This window comes from Pungitius pungitius, chromosome 13, assembly GCF_949316345.1.
Source record: "Pungitius pungitius chromosome 13, fPunPun2.1, whole genome shotgun sequence".
Classification (NCBI taxonomy): domain Eukaryota; kingdom Metazoa; phylum Chordata; class Actinopteri; order Perciformes; family Gasterosteidae; genus Pungitius; species Pungitius pungitius.
In genome coordinates, this window is record NC_084912.1 from 9,479,132 (window position 1) to 9,497,290 (window position 18,159).

The window sequence follows — 18,159 nt, forward strand, 5'->3', positions numbered from 1 at the left end:
GTTAAATCATAAATCCTATTTAGACAGAGAGAGAGAGAGAGAGAGACTTCCTATGCAGTTTGTTTCCACCTTACAATAGTTTCCTAGATGGCAGATGGCTCAAAAACAGGATGGGAAAAATAAATCTGGACCGGTCACAGGGACTTCATCCTTTACCGCTTAGCGTGAAAATAACAGGAGATGCTTTAATGGGATTATTTTTTGTTTGTTTGTAAAATGACTTTGATTTGATTCCTTATTCACAAAAAATGGTAAAATACTTGTCAAACTATATAAAAAACAGTGAGTAAAAAACGGATGGAAGGATGGATAAAAAAAGAGAAGTTAAAATTACTTCAATCATTAATGTAAATTAGGTAGATTTATACATTTGCACATTTATATGAACATACAAGTTAATGAAAACGTTGAAATGCTAACTCTAACCTCAGTTTTCTACCATTTTAAAGATCAACCCAACAACTAAAGGTAAAGACAGAGGTTAAACCGATGGCTCGGACAGATATGGTTGTAGCACAGGCTCCTTCATTAGAAGGAGAGGAATGCCTTTCGGCCCCGCCCCCACTCTCAGCATTGATTGGTTGAAATGTGTGAGCACGGCCTTCTATTGGATCGTCCCGTTGTCGGTTTGATCTTCCAGATCTGAATACCTTACGCCAAAAGAGGCATGAAGGCTGAACAACGGAGCAGGATACTTTGGTGCTGGATGAAAGAAGGAAGACGGAGCGCCGCTATGGCAAGAAACGACTAGCCTACCGCAGAAAACACTGAAGAAGGAAGCAGATCCTTCGTTGCGAGTATGCGGCTCAGTGCCCTGAAGACAAGGGGTGTTGTGAAGTTGGATGAAAATATTACCAGAGTACATTTTTTCGCATTTTGGAATGTGACAGGTATGTAAAACTTTCCTATTCGTCAACTTAGATACTAAACAAAGGGTTAAATAAATATACAGATTCAGCAAGGGATTCAAAAATGAATGCTTTAGGACTTTTAAAATACGTCAGTGTTTTTGCGTGTGCATAATTCGGGGCTGTCCCGGTCATTGTTTTGGAGAATTGTGTCCGAGCGCAGCTGGCACAGTAGGTGCGATAATTGGATGCGAATCTCGCGATGATCAAACCAATTAGCGGACTCGCGTTAAAGGTCCTTTGTCCTCCGAGGGAGCTTTCACAGCGAGGCGATTTGCAATTCAGTCATAAAAGGAGAAGAAGGAAAAGGGGAGGAGAGAAGACAAGAAACTCATTATGTAAATTCACTAAAATCCTCCAACCTTTCGGTCCATCTCCTGTGCGGCGTCTGAATAATTCACAATCATGGTTACAGACTGGAACATTTGATGGAATATTTACACAACCATTACTATGTATAAATATGTATAAGAGATGGACTGACCGTATGCACACGTTGTCCGCAGTCTTGTGCAGGTGGGCAGAGGTCATTGGAGGGAGGGGAGGTCTCATTGGCGATGTCCTTGCATCTGTAATGCACTTATCTTTTAGGGATTTTCATGAAGATTGTGATTAGAGGAGGAGTTTGGATTGGAATCTTTAGCTCGATGAAGATAAAAAGAGGATGTGCATTGTGGTAGATATCTGAAGGACTCCCTTGTCTGGGCTCAGCAGTAATTGTTTGAATTGTTGAATCTGCACCTCTTCTGCACTTCCCAGTCTGGTGGTGTGACCAGTGGGCTGTCTGTTTCCTGGTTTTTGTGGTGACTGTTCATGCAAGCATTTTTTATATGTGTACATGTATCGTTTTTTCTGAAGAAACGTTTGCCTCAGCTACAGAAAATTGCAAAGAAATAAAATTCCTGCCGAGAGCTCATTACATTTATTCTCTTCACCACAATGAATAAACACGGGTATATTGAACCAACCTGTTTACATTGCTTATGAATGGGTCAGTCACACATCACAATGCAGTCTAACACAGTGCAACTGAATTATAAATTAACTTACACATCAGTACCCTAAATGATTAGTCTTCATTCTTTACTCATTTGGATTCATGAGAGCAAAAACATGCTCCATCAATAAGTCTGAGAAAACACTGAGAGGCCCGGCCAGTTACTCGGGCAATTGCACTTTATATATTACATATAAAGTACACCAACGTTCACCTTCCCCCCTTCCCTGTTGACTATGCTCCTGCAGGTGGTGTCAGATCACACAGTTTAATTTAACAGTCTCACCACTCAGCAGGATGGAGCTTTGCATGAAGAAGTTCAGTGTCTGTAACGCGTCAGACACCAGGTGGCACTAACCACCACCATTGTGGAAACAGCATCAATATTGTTACACAAGGTGCAGTATAATCATGTTGTTAAAATATAAACTGTTTGTGTCAGCATGTGGCAAACCGCCATCTTATGGCATGAATAGATAGAAGATGTTCTCTTGAATGAATGTGACCGTTCCAGTTCCAACTGTGTAGTTGACAAATAGCACATTTTAATAATGTATTCAGCTTTCAATTACAGGAAGTGTGTGTGTGTGTGTGTGTGCCGTTAAGTCTGTAACACCTGGTAACGTGGGATGCGTTGTTCATGAAAGCACTGTGTGTGGGTAATATAAAACTCATGTCAAACTTAATGACATTTAAACATTGTTGGAAGAAGTTGTTAATAATTTACCTAAGTAGCAATATGACATTGTACAACTGTCAAGTTCAAGTACTCCTAAATTGTATTTAAGTAAAAGTACAGAGGTTTTACCAGCAGAATAAACTTGAAAGTAGAATTAGAAGCATTTGTTCGAATAGCCTCAGTTTTAAGTTTCATGGCTCCTGTATTATTACTATTATGTGTATTACTGATGCATTAAGCAGAATATGAATGTTGTATTTGGTTGAGATCATTTAAATCTTTTGATATAGTGTAGCTTTTTATTAGAACTATGCAGCAAATGTATTAAATAAAAATCTAGAGTATACCATCTTCAAATATAATGATGGTCTAGAGAGTTGGTGTCATCTCAATCTGCAATAACTACAGCTGTCATATACACGTACAAGTGTAAAACAATGCATTTCAGTGTAGATTACTTTGGATTGGAAGGGGGTTCCTGTTGACCACATGCCACTTGGTAACAATACTGTTATCAGCTGTCATCAGCATTCTGTCTAACAATTAATATTTAACTTGCAACCGCTCAAATTGTCAATACCAGTAGGCATATGAATAGACCCTAGTTTTACCCAGCTCAGCCGTGATCAAAGGCCACCGTGCTCTGCAGTTTACTTTCACTTTCCATTTCACCCCTGTGAGCTGTCAAGCATCGAAGTTTAACAGAAACGCATATCTGTTCTGCAAAGAATCATGCCAGATGCCAGTTGTTGATTTAGCAAGGATAAAAAATCCCGTTGGCACATGCCTTGTTATTCACTTTCCATTGCCCAGATTGATGTGGGTGTGTGGGTTCAATCCGGTCACTTATTTGTTGTAAAGTATGTAGACCTCATGAAACACGCCCAAATCTCCTGTGTGTCTAAGTAGGGCAACCATGACAACCAGCCACTATAACCTGTGAAAAACAAATGAATGCTGTGATATGTTCCAATACACCTCAGGAAAATGCTCTTGTTCATAGTGCCAAGGAAAGATATATTTGTAATTTTGCGTTAAAATATAGTGTTAAGTTACCTCCTGTTTGTGCAGATGTTTAACGAGTGAATGTTTGCTCTGTGCCTGCCACTGACTCTACTGATCCTGTAGTTTATTAACTAATGGCAGCGGGTGACCTCTCATGTCCTGCCAAGGAAGCAATCGTCTCTACCATCTTTCTGTTCTAACGATAATCCAGAGTTTTAACAATAAATAACACAAAGTCACAATGTTTTTTTGTTTTTTTGCTGATATATTTATTTAAAAAAAATGATGTCAGAAAAATGTTATATTGATATATAAAAATAAATAACCAATTGAGTATTTTCAGTCGGCTTTTCCAGCTGCTCACACAGAATTAGACATAAAAAGAACATGGAACATTTGACTGTTCAAAAAATACAACTGTTAACATTTATGACAAGCCTCCGGGGCTCGGTTTGCCTGAGGTGACCTGGAGTCCCCATCTTGGCAATAAAGCTGCATGTACTTGTTTCTTTCCGTTCAGGTTTGAGTCGTCCGTCTGGTTGGTTGACTATTGGGACGTAGAGGAGGATGCTTTTTGGTTGAGGCCCCGGCTCCTCAGTCGAGAGCGTTGCCGACCTCTGCCCCTCCTCCTCCTCTTTAGGCAAAGCGTCACATCACGACCCAACTTTTGAGCTCTAGAAAAGGCACAAAGGAATACTTAATCCCTGGAGGAAGGGCTGTGGGTTGGTATTCCTAGTACGTATCAGACTAGTCAAACCTTTTGAATACAACATTTCTCGTGGCAAAAACAGCTTTTAAGGAAGAATCCATCATTTACACAGAGAAAGGAATGCATAATGTTGAACATTTGGAGGAAAGACTGGCTAGGTGCTTTGTTCTACAATAACCGGCTTGGCAATAAATAAGTTAATGGTTGCTGCGTTTGCAGGAGATTTGACGGTGGGTGGATCCCCTCTATCACCAGTTACACAAGGCTAAAACATACTGCAATCTGTCAACTCAAATGTAAAGCGTTGCATGACAAAGATGTAGTATCCCTTTTTTTAAAGAGGCATAGTTGGTAACAATGAGTTAAGGTTCAGGGGATCAAGGCTCTCACCTATTCCAGCAGCGAATCAGTTGTTTGCCCATCGGCGCCTCCGGATTCAGACACACTGCATCATTGGTACTGTTTAGTGTCACTCTGAAATACACATTTAAACCCACACATTTACTCATCTAGACGCGTGTGTGTGCACGTGCACGTGCGTAAATGCACGCTTGTATGACTCTGCAGAATCTGGAACTCACATGACTGTTAATCTGTCACAGCTGGGGCTTTTCGGGTATACTGTCAGCGCTTTCAGTTTCCCCCTGACACCTTGTCGTGTGTGTGGACACAAACATCTTCCTGGGACGAACGCGGTGTCTGATTCTCTCACTGCAGAGACAAAGTAACAAAAACACGAGCAGGGATTAAGTTACAGCAAGTTAAGGTAGCTTTTCCACAATAAAACAAAGATCTTCACTTCTTGTGTATCCATATTTCATGCCAGAAAGAGCCTAGACGATTCCTACTCCTTGCATATCCATATTTTAGGACAGAAAGAGCGTAGATGATTCCTACCTGTGATCAGCATAAAGCAGAGACTCAAGAAGGCGAGCGTACAGACTGACTGACGACCGAGCTTCATTTTGGAGACAAGCTCAGTCTGTGCCACATGTTGCCGTTTTATACTCTTGCTCCTCCCCCCCCATGCTGTGAGCTGGGCTTTTCCAAATCAGGAAATTCCCCATTGCACTTTCCCTCTGAGATCTAGGGAGGCACGAATTAGGATACAGGGATCAGGGCCACCATTCCTTTGTCTCATCAGAAAGCCTTGACAGCCCGAAGGACACTCTAATAGGTGTCCTTTTGTTTTTATTGTGCACTTCATTTAATGGACAAAAAAGGCACTGGTGCTGCAGATTGGTTGTGTTCTTTAGAAACTGGGTCACAAAGAAGACTAAGTAGTCTGTTTTATTTTGTTAAATCATTGTCATTATGCTAACTGTGTCTAAGGGACTAGCCACAGTAGCAGCCGTTATCCTTGAGAGAGACAGACGACACAATGTTTTTATTGGGCTTTGTCACAACATGTTCCTGAATTGGCTCTGTGTCAACCACATCATGTGATTTCTGCTAAATCCCTCGACACACCTTCTACCCCCAGAGCAATTTCCTCAAAAACTAATGATTCTTTCTCATCCTCCAATTGGGTCAAAAGTGCAACAACAAATTACCCCAATGTTCATATATTATATCAATTCTCTAAATATATAATTTAATGTGGTTGACCATCTTTTTAAAAGCACCAGTAACATTTTCTCTACATGCTCAATATAATCTATTGGATCCTTTTATGATTAGTTATATTTTATGATTGTTCACAGTGAATAGAAACAATGCAATTATGATTCAATTACTAATGTGGGTCTGGCATGCTTCTCTGCTACAGCTGGACTTTAGACAGAATGGGTGAGCATCCGACCTACGTGAAGCTCAGTGAAGAGAAACTTATACCAAAGTAAGTCCTGCATTCAATTGAGTGAAATAACAACACTGCTGTATGCAATGTCACCATTGCAAGAGAGTCGTGAGTGCTAATAGCCTTTGTGGTGTTGTGTTCATATTCAGGTCCGCCATCCTGTCACTGCTTCGGACCTACAACTGTTACCACAAAGGGAAAAACTTCCAGCTGAGGACTCGTGAGGTAAGAAAGTATCAGACGGATCAGCTCACCGGAGGGAGCGCTGGCAGAAATGAAATGGGCAAACAGGGAGTGTTGGGAAATAGCTCGGTGGTATGTGAGGGCGGGATGGGCTATAGGACGTACAGTGTTGTCAAATGTAACACACACACACTGGAACCAGTCAAACCAGCACTTTTCAGGCGGATAATGAGGACAGAAAACCTGAGACCAAATAAGCTTCTGAACAATGGCCACTGCCGAGCCACTCGCAAACCACAAGCAATCCCCTTAACCACAAAATGAAAGTAGAAGAAGTGAAGGCGTATCAGATTTCTCATCATGTGCACTAACACTAAGTTGGCAAATCTTTTCCACAGTACAACGGGTTGTTGTGGCGGCTTGTTTGGTTATTCGTTTGATAATTGGCTTCATGGTCAGGAGTTCCCCTTTATTTCCAGAATGTGTGCGGGGTTTAGGGCAGAGGTGGTCATGATCCGTCCCTCTTTTTTTGTCCCACCAGCCGGACTCACAGTTGTCTCATTCTGGGAAAATCCCCCTAAAGTTCCGGATATAACATGTGTACATGAAACATACACATGTATATTGAAAGAACCAGTGATGTCAAAATACCACCCAATATTAACAACAAAAAAAGAAAAAAAATAGCTTGAACTTCCTTGTTTGTACTGAAAATTAGGTGATTTGATGATCAACATTTCATATCAAATAATTTATATTAAACATATGAGAAATATCAACAGGAAAGGGAAGTTCTCCTGCTGGAACTGTTGCCCTCGCGGCCCGACCGCAAATATGTGGTTGAAAATGAGATGAGGGATGAACATTTTTGTGTTTTTTAGGATGATATTGAGGTCCCTATAACATTCCATTTAGGGCCCCAACGCATAATATCAGCCATGTCCAACATAAAACCAGCATTTGAGCGCCTCACAACATCATCGACTGAAATGGATTTCATTGACATGACAACTTTAGAGGGGAGGCGCATGTGTTGTGGCAGTTGGAAAGACTTGTGTGTGACAGAAATATGGGATGTTTGGAACAATGCGGGGGGTTTTCGTCCTTACATGAAGTACAACCAGACAAAGGGAGGGTTTGATAACCTGGACAAGGTCACAGCCACATACAGCTGGGGGATGCATGGCTGCCCATTGGCCCCTCAGAATTCTATCAAACTCATTTTAGTGACTGTGTAAGTTTATTTTTAACTATCTCTCACGTAAATATTTGCACACATAACACTTGCCATAGAAAAATTGGCACTGTTTTCATAGGTATTTTATGAATGAAAGAATTAATGTGTTCCTTACTGATGTTCTGACGACGATGTTGATGAAACAAAATGTTTTTCTTGGGGTCAAATTGACCCTAAACATATAGGCTATTATTCTTGATAAAAGAAATAGTTTTACATCCCATATGTTATAGATAACAAAAATATGTGCTTAGAGATAATATAAAGCCATTAAAAAAAACAAGAAGTCTATCTTTCCAATTTTAGATCAATTAGTGAGGTTTTGTGGAGAAATGTAACCTCTACCTGATTTACTCTTTCTAAGAAGTATCTGACTTTTCTCTTTTTTTCAATATTTAGTCATAATTCATGGGAAAATATAGCTTTTGATTTTTTTGATCTTTATTTGAAGGCTTAGTTCATCCCTTTGGATTTGATTTCATTACAATGAGCGTTGCAGGAGTTACATTTTGACTCATAATCAAATCTTCATCTGCTAAAAGAAATCCTAACTTAGACTAAGACATGACAACATCAGAGCTATTTGAAACTACAGCAACTCCAATTGAAAGTCAATAACTGCAGGTGACAGAAGCCGTTGATCGAAGATGTTCATCACAAGGGATAACATTCCTAGTTCTGGGACAAATCTTTAATAACAAGCTGTAAAGCTGAGGGAGCAAAGCCAAAGATTACTCACGACTTTGATATTTTGTGGCAATGACGGACATTACTCAGCAGTAACATTCTTGGGTTAGACCGACATTCGGAAAGTCCTAATGTAGAGAATAAAGGGACCATGCTGAATGGGTTTGGATAAAGAACAGCTGGAGACATGCACCATATCTCCCGGACAGACGATCACTGTCACCCATCTGTTGTTTTGATTATGCAGGCGGATGAAAACTGTCCCTGTGTGAAAAAAGGTTTATCTAATCTTATTATCATGATCTTGCTCTGCAGGTTTGGTCAGGAGGTATCGTTTGGATGCCAAAAAGAAAACAAGATCTAACCTGAATGCAGAGTAAAACTATGATAGTTGTTAACATGTAGCTGAGATTGCCACATATGTTACATATAGAGCAATTTGACTTGGTGCATTGGTGCAATGTATCAATCAGATAAAGTATAATAAGATAAAAATCTATATCCATATGTTTCCATGCTGAGAGAAACCACTGTGCAAATGTTCCGGGGTCAATTGGGGACACGGACTTGATGCTGATTCCTTGTGGTATTGTCTCTCGCTGTAGTAGATATCAGTTCACTGTCTTGCTTAAGATTTGACAGTAAAAGTATCTGCTTGTGCTTTTCTGCTGTGTTAAGTGTACTTTTTAGTTCACGATGTCACCGCTGCAGCACCAGTTACTACCACTAGATGACAGAGTGGGATACGATTGTCTAGATCGGAGGCTCCTGTTGAGATGTGTTTGTTCTATTGCTGTGGTTAACGGAAGCATTCAGATCAAGTTGAATCAATACGTCCCATTCATTATCATAATCATAAAGTATTGTAAGCAGATAATGATAAACGGGCTCAGTAAAATGCTCCCGGTTAGTGTGAGTAAGGTAAGTGGTAAGTGCGGTAAGTGGCATCAGCAACAAAAAAAATGAGGTAATCAAAAGTGACTTTGATCAATCCCTTATGTGCAAGGAAACATTAGTCTTCAATTTTAGTTTTGTAAAAACACAGTATACACAGATATGAATACTGATTTGCTGTTTATTTAAGTAAAGGTATCCAATACCTGATCCGCTGATTGATCCAATCATTTGAGTCCAGACCAGTGTCTTTAGTTATAATATGATATAAAGATATTTAGTAACTGAAATGCATCGCGTAAAACTGCTTGAGGGCTGTAACTTTGGTGACTTCACAAATTTGGTTGCTACGTCAGGAGCCACACAGTTTCCCAGATGACACACTAGACCAGAGAGAAGACATTGATTGGTCAGTGACTACGCGGCCTCACAGTTACTGTTGTTTCAGTATTATTGATTTTACACCCAGTGGACACTTATAGTCAACGACTCAATACCACAGTATTGCTAAAAGTTAGTGTTGGGCTTTCTAGTTGAACTTGCATCCAAATACACTTCAAAGTACCAAAGTTATTAGCACTTATTGTGCTCGGAATAATAAATGAAAGAATTGTTGGGTGTGTTGCATTAATATGTGTATTCCTTGAATGTTGTGGCTAGAAAGGCGGGGCTCGTTTAAAAAAATAAAGGTTGGCGAATCAATACAGTATTCTTATCTCAAAATAATACATCATGATATATTTGATAGTTAATGAAACACTGAGCCAAAGTAAATAAAGGTAGTAAAATGTTTGCTTATGAAATGTAATGAGCTTGTGTGAAGTGGAAAAAATGTAAGTACAAGTACCTTGAATAGTACTATATTTGCGTACTTGAATAAATACATACTTTTCTTTACTTCATCATCACTTGGTAATAACATGGTTTGTATTTAACATCTAGCGTTTTAATACTATTTTTAACTATTAACTATTTAATAACTATTTTCACCATCATTTGATGTAAAAAATAAAGTGGAAAACAATTCCCAAAGCTAAAGTGGAGGTCTTCAAATCAATGTTTTTTTGATTCACCAACATTTTAAACCAACAAAAAACTCTTTTAAATGTGGAATCTGAAAACGTTTTGATTTGTAGATCATTCAACTCTTTTAATATGGTCAGAAACTGCAGAGAATATCATGATTATTTTAGTATTTTATTCAAGTATATTAAATTCAAAAAAATATAAAATATCCTACAAAAACACGTGGACCAGAAATCCTCGAAGCTTAGAAACAACAGATCATCCCGTTACTTTGGTGATTTTGTCTTTGTCCAACCTTCATGATGAGTCTCATCATTCAGAGCATTGGATGTAGTCTTTATAAATGAAGAAGGTTTCCTCAAGTCCTTATCTGTCCAAACAACCAGTCGACAGGGTCCTTGAACCTGCAGTCTTTGTCCCTGCCCATCTTGAGAGGAAAATCCTCTGTGCTGTTTGGACTCAGACCGTAATGTCTGGAGGTCCTGAGAGTCCGGGAAGATCCGCGAGGAAGTGAGGCGGAGAGCTTCACCTGAGCCTTTGAGAACTGCCGTAGCTTGGGGGACTTCTGGAGTCTGACGAGGCCGCCGCTCTGTGCCTCAGCCGGGCGCGCAAGGGCCTGGATACTGGTCATGTATTCATCCGGAGACTCCGGGGTCTGGGTAGTGGATGCAGGGTGGACCGGCGCGTCCTCAAGCGTCTCAGTGATGGTGGGTAAGGGAGGCAGAGGGAGAAACACCCGCCTGCGTTTCATGCTGCAGCAGGAAAAGGGGAAAAAAACATGAGCCTCTTTGTCTATGCTTCAATGTCAAATAGATTAAAATATATGATATATGATTTTTTTTACTAGTCTGTCCCTTTCTGCTAAACTCTTCACAGTAACAGAATTAGCTGTTTGAATACAAAATCTAAACTAACAATAATATATCTATATTCTCTCCTTGTTTGATACTCTGAAATGTCATGTCATGCTGCTACAATTGCTTTAAAACCGTAAGCTCCATATCAGAGTAGCGAATAATTACAAACAAAGCGATAGAAGTCTCACCTTGGATGTGGGAGTCGTTGGGTTGACATGCGGAGTGAAACAGAGTGGAGGCTCTTTCGCTCAGCTGAGTGTGACTGGACCGGAGTGTGCGTCCTGGCTTTATAGAAACACCCTGTGGCAGGGCCAGTATCCACAACTTCCAAAAATAGCTCTGCTGACCTGACTCGGATTTGTATGTGCACTGTCGCAGTGTGGGTTTATTTTCCATGTGCAGGAAACTCAGGGGTGGCGGGTCAGCGAGGTTCAGCGGTGCAGCTGTTCTGAATATTTATATTCCAGAAACAATGAAGTCCTGGGAGCAACAAACCTCAAATCTTTTTGGACTCCTTGACAGAAGTTACAGGCACCAGGGTGATGTTGATATAATTATATACGGTAGCAGTTGATTTACATATGTATTAGTTATCTAATTCTGCAAACCCGCTAGTTACTGAATTTAGTGTAGTATAAGCATAAAATGGAAAAACAGTAACATACAATAACCTTAGAAAAGACACTCGACCTGAGTATACCACAACTATAAATACTTCACACTTCACCTGTGATGAGCTCACAATTCATTTTCACACTAAATGTCGTGGGATTTTACCAAAAAGGCCATGGAGTAAAAAGCAATTACAAATTAAAAATGTTTTCCAAATTGATGGAGTTTTTATTCCGCCGAATTGTGTTTAAAAAATCTACATTGTATTTCGGAACTTCAAAGAAGATACTGCAATATACTATTTAAATCATTACTGGTTTAGTGTGAATGTGAATAAAGCTTTTGTAATTGTTATTTGATTGGATTTGTCTTTAAATCCTAAAGCTGTAAAAAAAACAACTTTCTGTTTCCAGAGCACAAAGTGTTTTTATTTTCTTCCATATTTAGAGTTTCAATTCCGTCACATCAGAACATTTCCCCCTGCGTGTACGTGACCCACAGCAGTTAAGTTTCTGTTCTCATTATTGCTGCCTTCTCAGACGTGACTTCCTTGTACTGTGGGAAAAAAGGTGGGTTAAAAAACCTGAACCAGTTTCTCCAGGACGGGAGGGTTCACCCTGCTGTGAGCGACTGTTCCTGCACGTAAACCTGATATTGAGGCACTGAGGGAGGCGGCCTGCAGGATATCCCTTCCTACCACAAGTGCTTATATTTGTGTGTGTGTGTGTCTAGGAGGATGAGGCGCTCATCCTCGAGGGGTTGCTGAACATCTATTGGGGTCTACGCCGACCAATCCGACTTCAGATGTACGACGACAATGAAAGATTTCGTCTGAACCGGTATGAGAGAAGCCAGTCCAGACCGACACAGATGACTCAATGTGCTGAACAAACAGAACAGATGGGCCTCGTGGTTACATCACAGGCAACAAGGGTCTTCACACACAATGGCAGACAAAGTCAACACGAAACCACTGACCTCCAGCCGTGTCCCCGCCCTTAAAGAAAAGTTTGGAAAACTCCTTTTGCCTTTGAAGTGGGCCTGTGCAGTGCTAGATTGTGTAATTAAATAAAGATGAGAGGAAGTAGAAAGGGGAAATTGACATGTTATGTCTAAGACTAAATAATGAAAGAACAACATGCAAAATCCATATACAAATATTAATACTAAATATGTATTTTTTTTTGTAAAAGCCTGAAACATTAACAAGTTTCGACAATATGTATCTTATTATATATTGCTCAAATAAAAACAGAAATTTGAAACGATTCCAAACGATTAATTTCACTGAACAAAGAATTGATCGCAGATGGCAGATTGATCTATTATAGACATATTCTTTAACACCTTTGCTCAAAGCAATAAAAGTTAGCTCAGCTCTAAAACCCCTGGATATATTCGGCTAAATTAGTTCATCTCACCATGAAGACTGTGGGTTAGAACTTGGCTGTGACCAAAGGTAGAAGCATACCAGTCAAACAGCAAATTAGGTACCAACATAACAGCGCCCAGCTAACCTTAATCTTAATGTGTCCCCCAACTGTAGCTTTATTTTCACAAGCATGGTATATAGAGAGTTAACGAATAACAGTATAATAGTTCCCCTTTCTGTTTTTTACAGAAACGATGGATCTGGTTTGGAAAAGCAGCTCTCAGGGGAGTCCAACAATAACTCAGCGGGCACAGATGGTGGACCAGCGAGTGAGCGGCACACGTGCAGTGTTTATCTCACACACTCTTGATTGATTAATGCGATTACAAACACCTGCTGTCTGTCTATTTCTGGATATCCGTATGTTGAGCATAGATTACCACGAGATGCCACGTGGATCAGAAAAACGACTACACATAACCAGGTGTAGACCACGCAGTCGTGGGTTTGACATCAGCCTTTTAAAACCTTAATTAAGTCCACAATTACAAAATCAGTCTTTTTTATGTGCTTGTGTGTGTGTAAAACAATGACGTAGAAAACAATTTTAGCTTCTGCGTTAAAAGTGTGACACATTTTAAAGGATTGGAGGTGCAATGACTGAGATTTTCTCACCGATGTATGAACGAAGGTGCTAAGTATCTGTCCTGGATGCAGCCACACTCGTGTTCTAGAGATAGGATTAGAGATCAGGATTATTCAGAAATTAAGAAATAATACATTATTTGTTATACTGGCTTTTTACCAAAGAATTAAGGGATTTTATTGATAAAATGGAGTAGTATGTTGCAAATTATTTGTTTTTAACCTTGAAAATGGTGGCAAAAATGTTTTATTTTAAACAAATTTGAATGAAGTGGATAGAACTAAATAATAATTATCAATGCATCCTCTAAACTAATGTGATTATCAAAATAACTCACAAAGAAGTCAGGCCAGGCATCAGGCAATTTAACGCTAAAAGAAAGAAAATGCCGAGCATGTGGAAGCATGGATGTGGCCCATTAAGAGAAGTGTGTTTTTGTTTACTCTGAGGTGGGGACATGTGTCGTCGAGAGGAGGAGGAGGATTCTCCTCAGCTACTGAGGACCAGGAGTGACGCCTCCTTCATGCGGGTTCAGAGGAGGTCGAAGACACACACCGCCAGAGATTTGCAGCGCTTGCGAACACACAGGTTCTCAATCAACGGACATTTTTACAACCACAAGGTACAATAAACAGGACGGGGGTACAAGCACACACATTATTGTACCGCCTTGCTGACACATTTCCAGGTGCAGAAGGGCAGAAGCTTCCTGTGTGGGTGTGCCTGTACTATGACTGAGTTTCACAATCTCCTGTTACGGGCCAATGTCATTAATATGTCACATATAACACATTTACACTGTGTTATCCGTTTCCCCAAAATGTGTTTATATTGAACAGATTCCAGCTCTATACCTAGGGATTTACTTCCCGTTGAAAAGGTCCGGGTTTGTGTTGATGAAGCAAAGTTGCTAATACTAATACGTACTCTGGTTTCCCCTGGATGCAGACCTCTGTGTTTACTCCGGCCTACGGCTCAGTCACTAACGTACGAGTGAACAGCGCCATGACGACCGGACAAGTCCTCAACCTGCTGCTGCAGAAGTTCAGGGTGAGCAGTGAGACGGATGTTAAGTGACGTTTCAGTGATACCAGAAATAATCTCCATTTGTGTGTTTTCAAGGTGGAGAATAAATGTGAAGAGTTCGTCCTTTACATGGTGCACGAGTCCGGCGGTAAGTCATTACTTGTCGTTTACTCGTTAGCATGTCACTAAATTACCGACCCACTCTTTGGGGTTTTGTCAGTAGAAATGCTGTGCTGTGTGCGTTCGTGATCACTTGTTGCATCCGTCCATATCATTGCAGAAAGGACCCGACTGAAGGATGGTGAATACCCGCTGGTGGCTCGTGTGCTTTGTGGACCCTGTGAGAAGATCTCCAAAATCCTGATCACGGAGGCGGACGTGGGAGAGGAAGTTACATACGATGTGAGTCTCTGCCTTCAACCACCACTCACTATGATCCCTTGTCATGGTCTCCAAGGTGGCCCCTTTTTATTTTTAGGGTTTTGATCAACATACGCTCACAATGATACAATGGACAGTTGGGTTAAATTTAACGAGTTGAGCAAAGATATCCTGTTTTAATTCTAACAATAGGCCAAGATGGCCGATAGCAATTTGTTGTGACTGCCCTGGGTAATAAATAAAAATGGCAGGTGACCTTTCCTGGATTGTCAACTCAGAAACAAAAGTTGAAGTTAAAATAACTGACCTCCATCCATCTGCCTCAACTCCAACCCAGGAAGTCAATGGAATCTTGTTGGTGTTGCGTAAAACAACAAGTGTTTTTGATCCAGAATTAAAAAAAAATGATTTTTTATTAATAATGTAAATAATATAAATACATTTTTTGTGTTTGTTCATTGATTTAAAATATGTCTGTAATATAATTGGAAGTGAATTTTACTTTTACTGTAAAACATCTTGTGCGTAGACAGGCAATTTAAGTCACCTTTTAGTTTTTTTACCTTGACTTTTGTATAGTTTATAACAGTATTATGCCTCCACAACGGTCACAGACTTGGCCAGAAGAATTATGGTTTGGTTTGTCCATCTGCTCGTCTCTCCAATCTCGTGAAAGAAATATCTCATGGTTACCTTGAACTGGTTAGCGAAGGTCACGGCGACCTCACAACCGTCCCAATCTCATCATATCTCAGGAACACTTTGACCGAGTTTCCTGAAATTTGGCAGAAAAATTCACCCTGACACAAGGATGAACAGATTTTGGTGATTAAAAGCCAGCGTAACTGTGAGTTTACAACTAAAAAATGTGAAATATGTGCTAACTATGCCAATTTCACACATATGGGATGGGTCTAGTACAATAAGTGGTGACATTTTGTACACACATTTATGTGAACTTCGAATTAACTTCATGACCATCATCCTATTTGTCATTGTTTTATCTAGGAAGGAAAATGGAAAACTATTTGAATCCCTTACTTACCGGATGGCTGCAAATAGTATGATATAATCAAAGACACCTTGTGTACCTTGTGTGTGCTGATACGTTTGAATCTTTGTCTTCTCAGGTTGCCCAATACATCAAGTTTGAAATTCCTGTTTTAGACAGTTTTGTCGAGAAACTCAAAGAAGAAGAAGAACGTGAAATAAACAAACTGACCAAAAAGTAAGTCAAAAGTCCCTTGACTTGTCAAAAGCTAATATCTGTGGCTAAAGTACTTCTGTCTTAGTAATGTACTTTTTACTAAAAACCGTTTTACATACAAGTTGCTGCTTAAAATCCTAAGAGTTGTCTATTGAAGCTGAGAGACATAAACAGGATCCAAGGAAACAACAAGTAACAAACAGCAACAATTGGGTTTTGGGATGCATTAATCACTCTGTTTACACTCTCATGTTTGTTTTTACGCCTCTGCAGGTACAGCGCTCTGAAGAATATGATCCAACATCAGCTCGAGGACAGAATATGAGTCTGTGGGACCAAAGGTTTCCGCAGTGAGGTGGTGTGTGCGCACCACAATAAAAGAGGTTCACCAAGACAAGTTAAAAATGTTATTATTTTATACTTTGGTCTGCCTGTCCACCTCCACACCGAACTTCTCCCACTGCTGAAGGTCCCCCCCCACGCACCACACCAAGCTCTTTAAAGGGGCGGAGCGGCACCTGCAGACAATTCCAGGACCGCTATAAGATGCACAATTGGACAGTCCCTTGTATCATTTGCAATATCTGCATCAACCACTCCAGAGCTCACACAGATAAGTAAAGCATTCAAATGAGTAATAGGAATGGAAGTAAAAGCATCACTGTATAATTAAAACAAAGTTGCATCTAGCGCTTACATGTGCCCTGATCCAATCTGTGTGTGTGCAGGGCTCAATATCAATGATTTATTATGGGAACAATTGCCACAACTGTTGTTGATGTAGAGGTAACGGTAAAAGTGTAAAAGTAAAGGTTAGTAGAACAATGTTATACACCAATGTGCTTCTATTACTGTGAATTGTATCACTGCTTTGATATCCCTGCTATTAATATATTTTCATTTTTTATCAAATTGACATAAGCTTTTTTCAAGTAATGCATTCTCTGACTTTTTAAAATAATAAATATGTTGGATCCCTGCAGAGACCAAACATAGTAACCTGCTTGGACTTCCCAAAGAAAAAGATCTGTATTATTTCCTGTTCTTCCACAGGGACTGAAGCACAGATTACCATTGTTCTTCTGCGAGATCCTATTTGCCAGCTAGTTCCCATGAGCTTTGTGTGCGTGCGTGTGTGTGCGTGTGTGTGTGTGTGTGTGTGTGTGTGTGTGTGTGTGTGTGTGTGTGTGTGTGTGTGTGTGTGTGTGTGTGTGTGTGTGTGTGTGTGTGTGTGTGTGTGTGTGTGTGTGTGTGTGCACGTGCTAACCTTCGACATTACACAATATGGGTATCCTGAGAAAGAAGGTCTGTTCCGTTTTCCCACAGTTTCACAAGCAGCCAGCAGACTGATGTTATATTTTGCCAACCATTATTGCTGTAGTATTGAATTAATCAAACAAGCATTTGATTGATTGTTGACACATATTCACACCTCTTGCACCACAAATAACAAAACACTTTACTCACTTTTGTTTGGTGTGTCAGAGGGTTGTTTTGGAATTTTGTAATAGTTGCGACTACGCAGGGAACAAATCATTCTAATTTGCAGGTGCATCAATCAGTCTATAAAATAACATACACATATTATTGTGAGGACATGGAGGCCACATGAAAAGCACAGCAATGATTTTTTTCCCTAACAGTATTGTACAGAAACTCCAGGACCTAAACCGATGGTAAATAATTGAATGGGGGAGCAGCCGGTATCTGTGAACTTGGGCCTATGGAGCAGCCCTGTCAATTTCCTGTGTGGTTTTAACGCTATCTGCAACGAGTATCCTGATGATGACAGCAGGGGTGAGCCTTCATCGAAGCATGTGAGATGGGTATAGCGTGAGTGGGTTTGACCGTGCAACCAAAGGTAGTTACTTTAGGAAGCTGTGTTGCAGAGGCACATCTCCTTAACGTGGGATTTCATCACGTGTACATACTTAA

At 40.1% G+C, this 18,159-nt stretch overlaps 2 protein-coding genes across 3 annotated transcripts; one reads left to right on the forward strand and one right to left on the reverse strand.

Annotated features, from left to right (window-relative positions):
• Positions 1–632: 632 nt before the first annotated feature.
• On the forward strand, positions 633–17,227 carry rassf4a (Ras association domain family member 4a). 2 transcript variants are annotated; one of them, XM_037466045.2, is made up of 11 exons: positions 633–890; positions 6,067–6,135; positions 6,246–6,321; positions 12,325–12,431; positions 13,214–13,293; positions 14,060–14,232; positions 14,559–14,660; positions 14,733–14,784; positions 14,917–15,038; positions 16,148–16,245; positions 16,498–17,227. In XM_037466045.2, the coding sequence occupies exons 2-11, from the start codon at positions 6,083–6,085 to the stop codon at positions 16,547–16,549; spliced, it is 915 nt and encodes a 304-aa protein (XP_037321942.2). In that variant the 5' UTR covers positions 633–890; positions 6,067–6,082; the 3' UTR covers positions 16,550–17,227. The 2 variants fall into 2 exon arrangements, with proteins under 2 accessions (XP_037321942.2, XP_037321943.2); XM_037466046.2 differs by lacking the exon at positions 633–890 and adding an exon at positions 4,263–4,324.
• Positions 3,840–5,317, reverse strand: LOC119214333 (C-X-C motif chemokine 9-like). Its single transcript, XM_037466048.2, has 4 exons — positions 5,196–5,317; positions 4,880–5,009; positions 4,689–4,772; positions 3,840–4,263 (listed from the first exon to the last, which is right to left on the reverse strand). The coding sequence occupies exons 1-4, from the start codon at positions 5,260–5,262 to the stop codon at positions 4,137–4,139; spliced, it is 408 nt and encodes a 135-aa protein (XP_037321945.2). The 5' UTR covers positions 5,263–5,317; the 3' UTR covers positions 3,840–4,136.
• Positions 17,228–18,159: the final 932 nt, after the last annotated feature.

What these genes read in the sequence shown, in the direction of transcription:
- LOC119214333 (XM_037466048.2), bottom strand. Translation starts at nt 5,262, where the DNA reads ATGAAGCTCGGTCGTCAGTCAGTCTGTACGCTCGCCTTCTTGAGTCTC. An exon ending in CTGCTTTATGCTGATCACAG is followed by an intron (nt 5,010 to 5,195) that starts GTAGGAATCATC and finishes TTGTCTCTGCAG; the next exon opens with TGAGAGAATCAGACACCGCG. An exon ending in TGTGACAGATTAACAGTCAT is followed by an intron (nt 4,773 to 4,879) that starts GTGAGTTCCAGA and finishes TGTGTATTTCAG; the next exon opens with AGTGACACTAAACAGTACCA.
- rassf4a (XM_037466045.2), top strand. Translation starts at nt 6,083, where the DNA reads ATGGGTGAGCATCCGACCTACGTGAAGCTCAGTGAAGAGAAACTTATA. An exon ending in TGCTGCTGCAGAAGTTCAGG is followed by an intron (nt 14,661 to 14,732) that starts GTGAGCAGTGAG and finishes TGTGTTTTCAAG; the next exon opens with GTGGAGAATAAATGTGAAGA. An exon ending in CATGGTGCACGAGTCCGGCG is followed by an intron (nt 14,785 to 14,916) that starts GTAAGTCATTAC and finishes ATATCATTGCAG; the next exon opens with AAAGGACCCGACTGAAGGAT.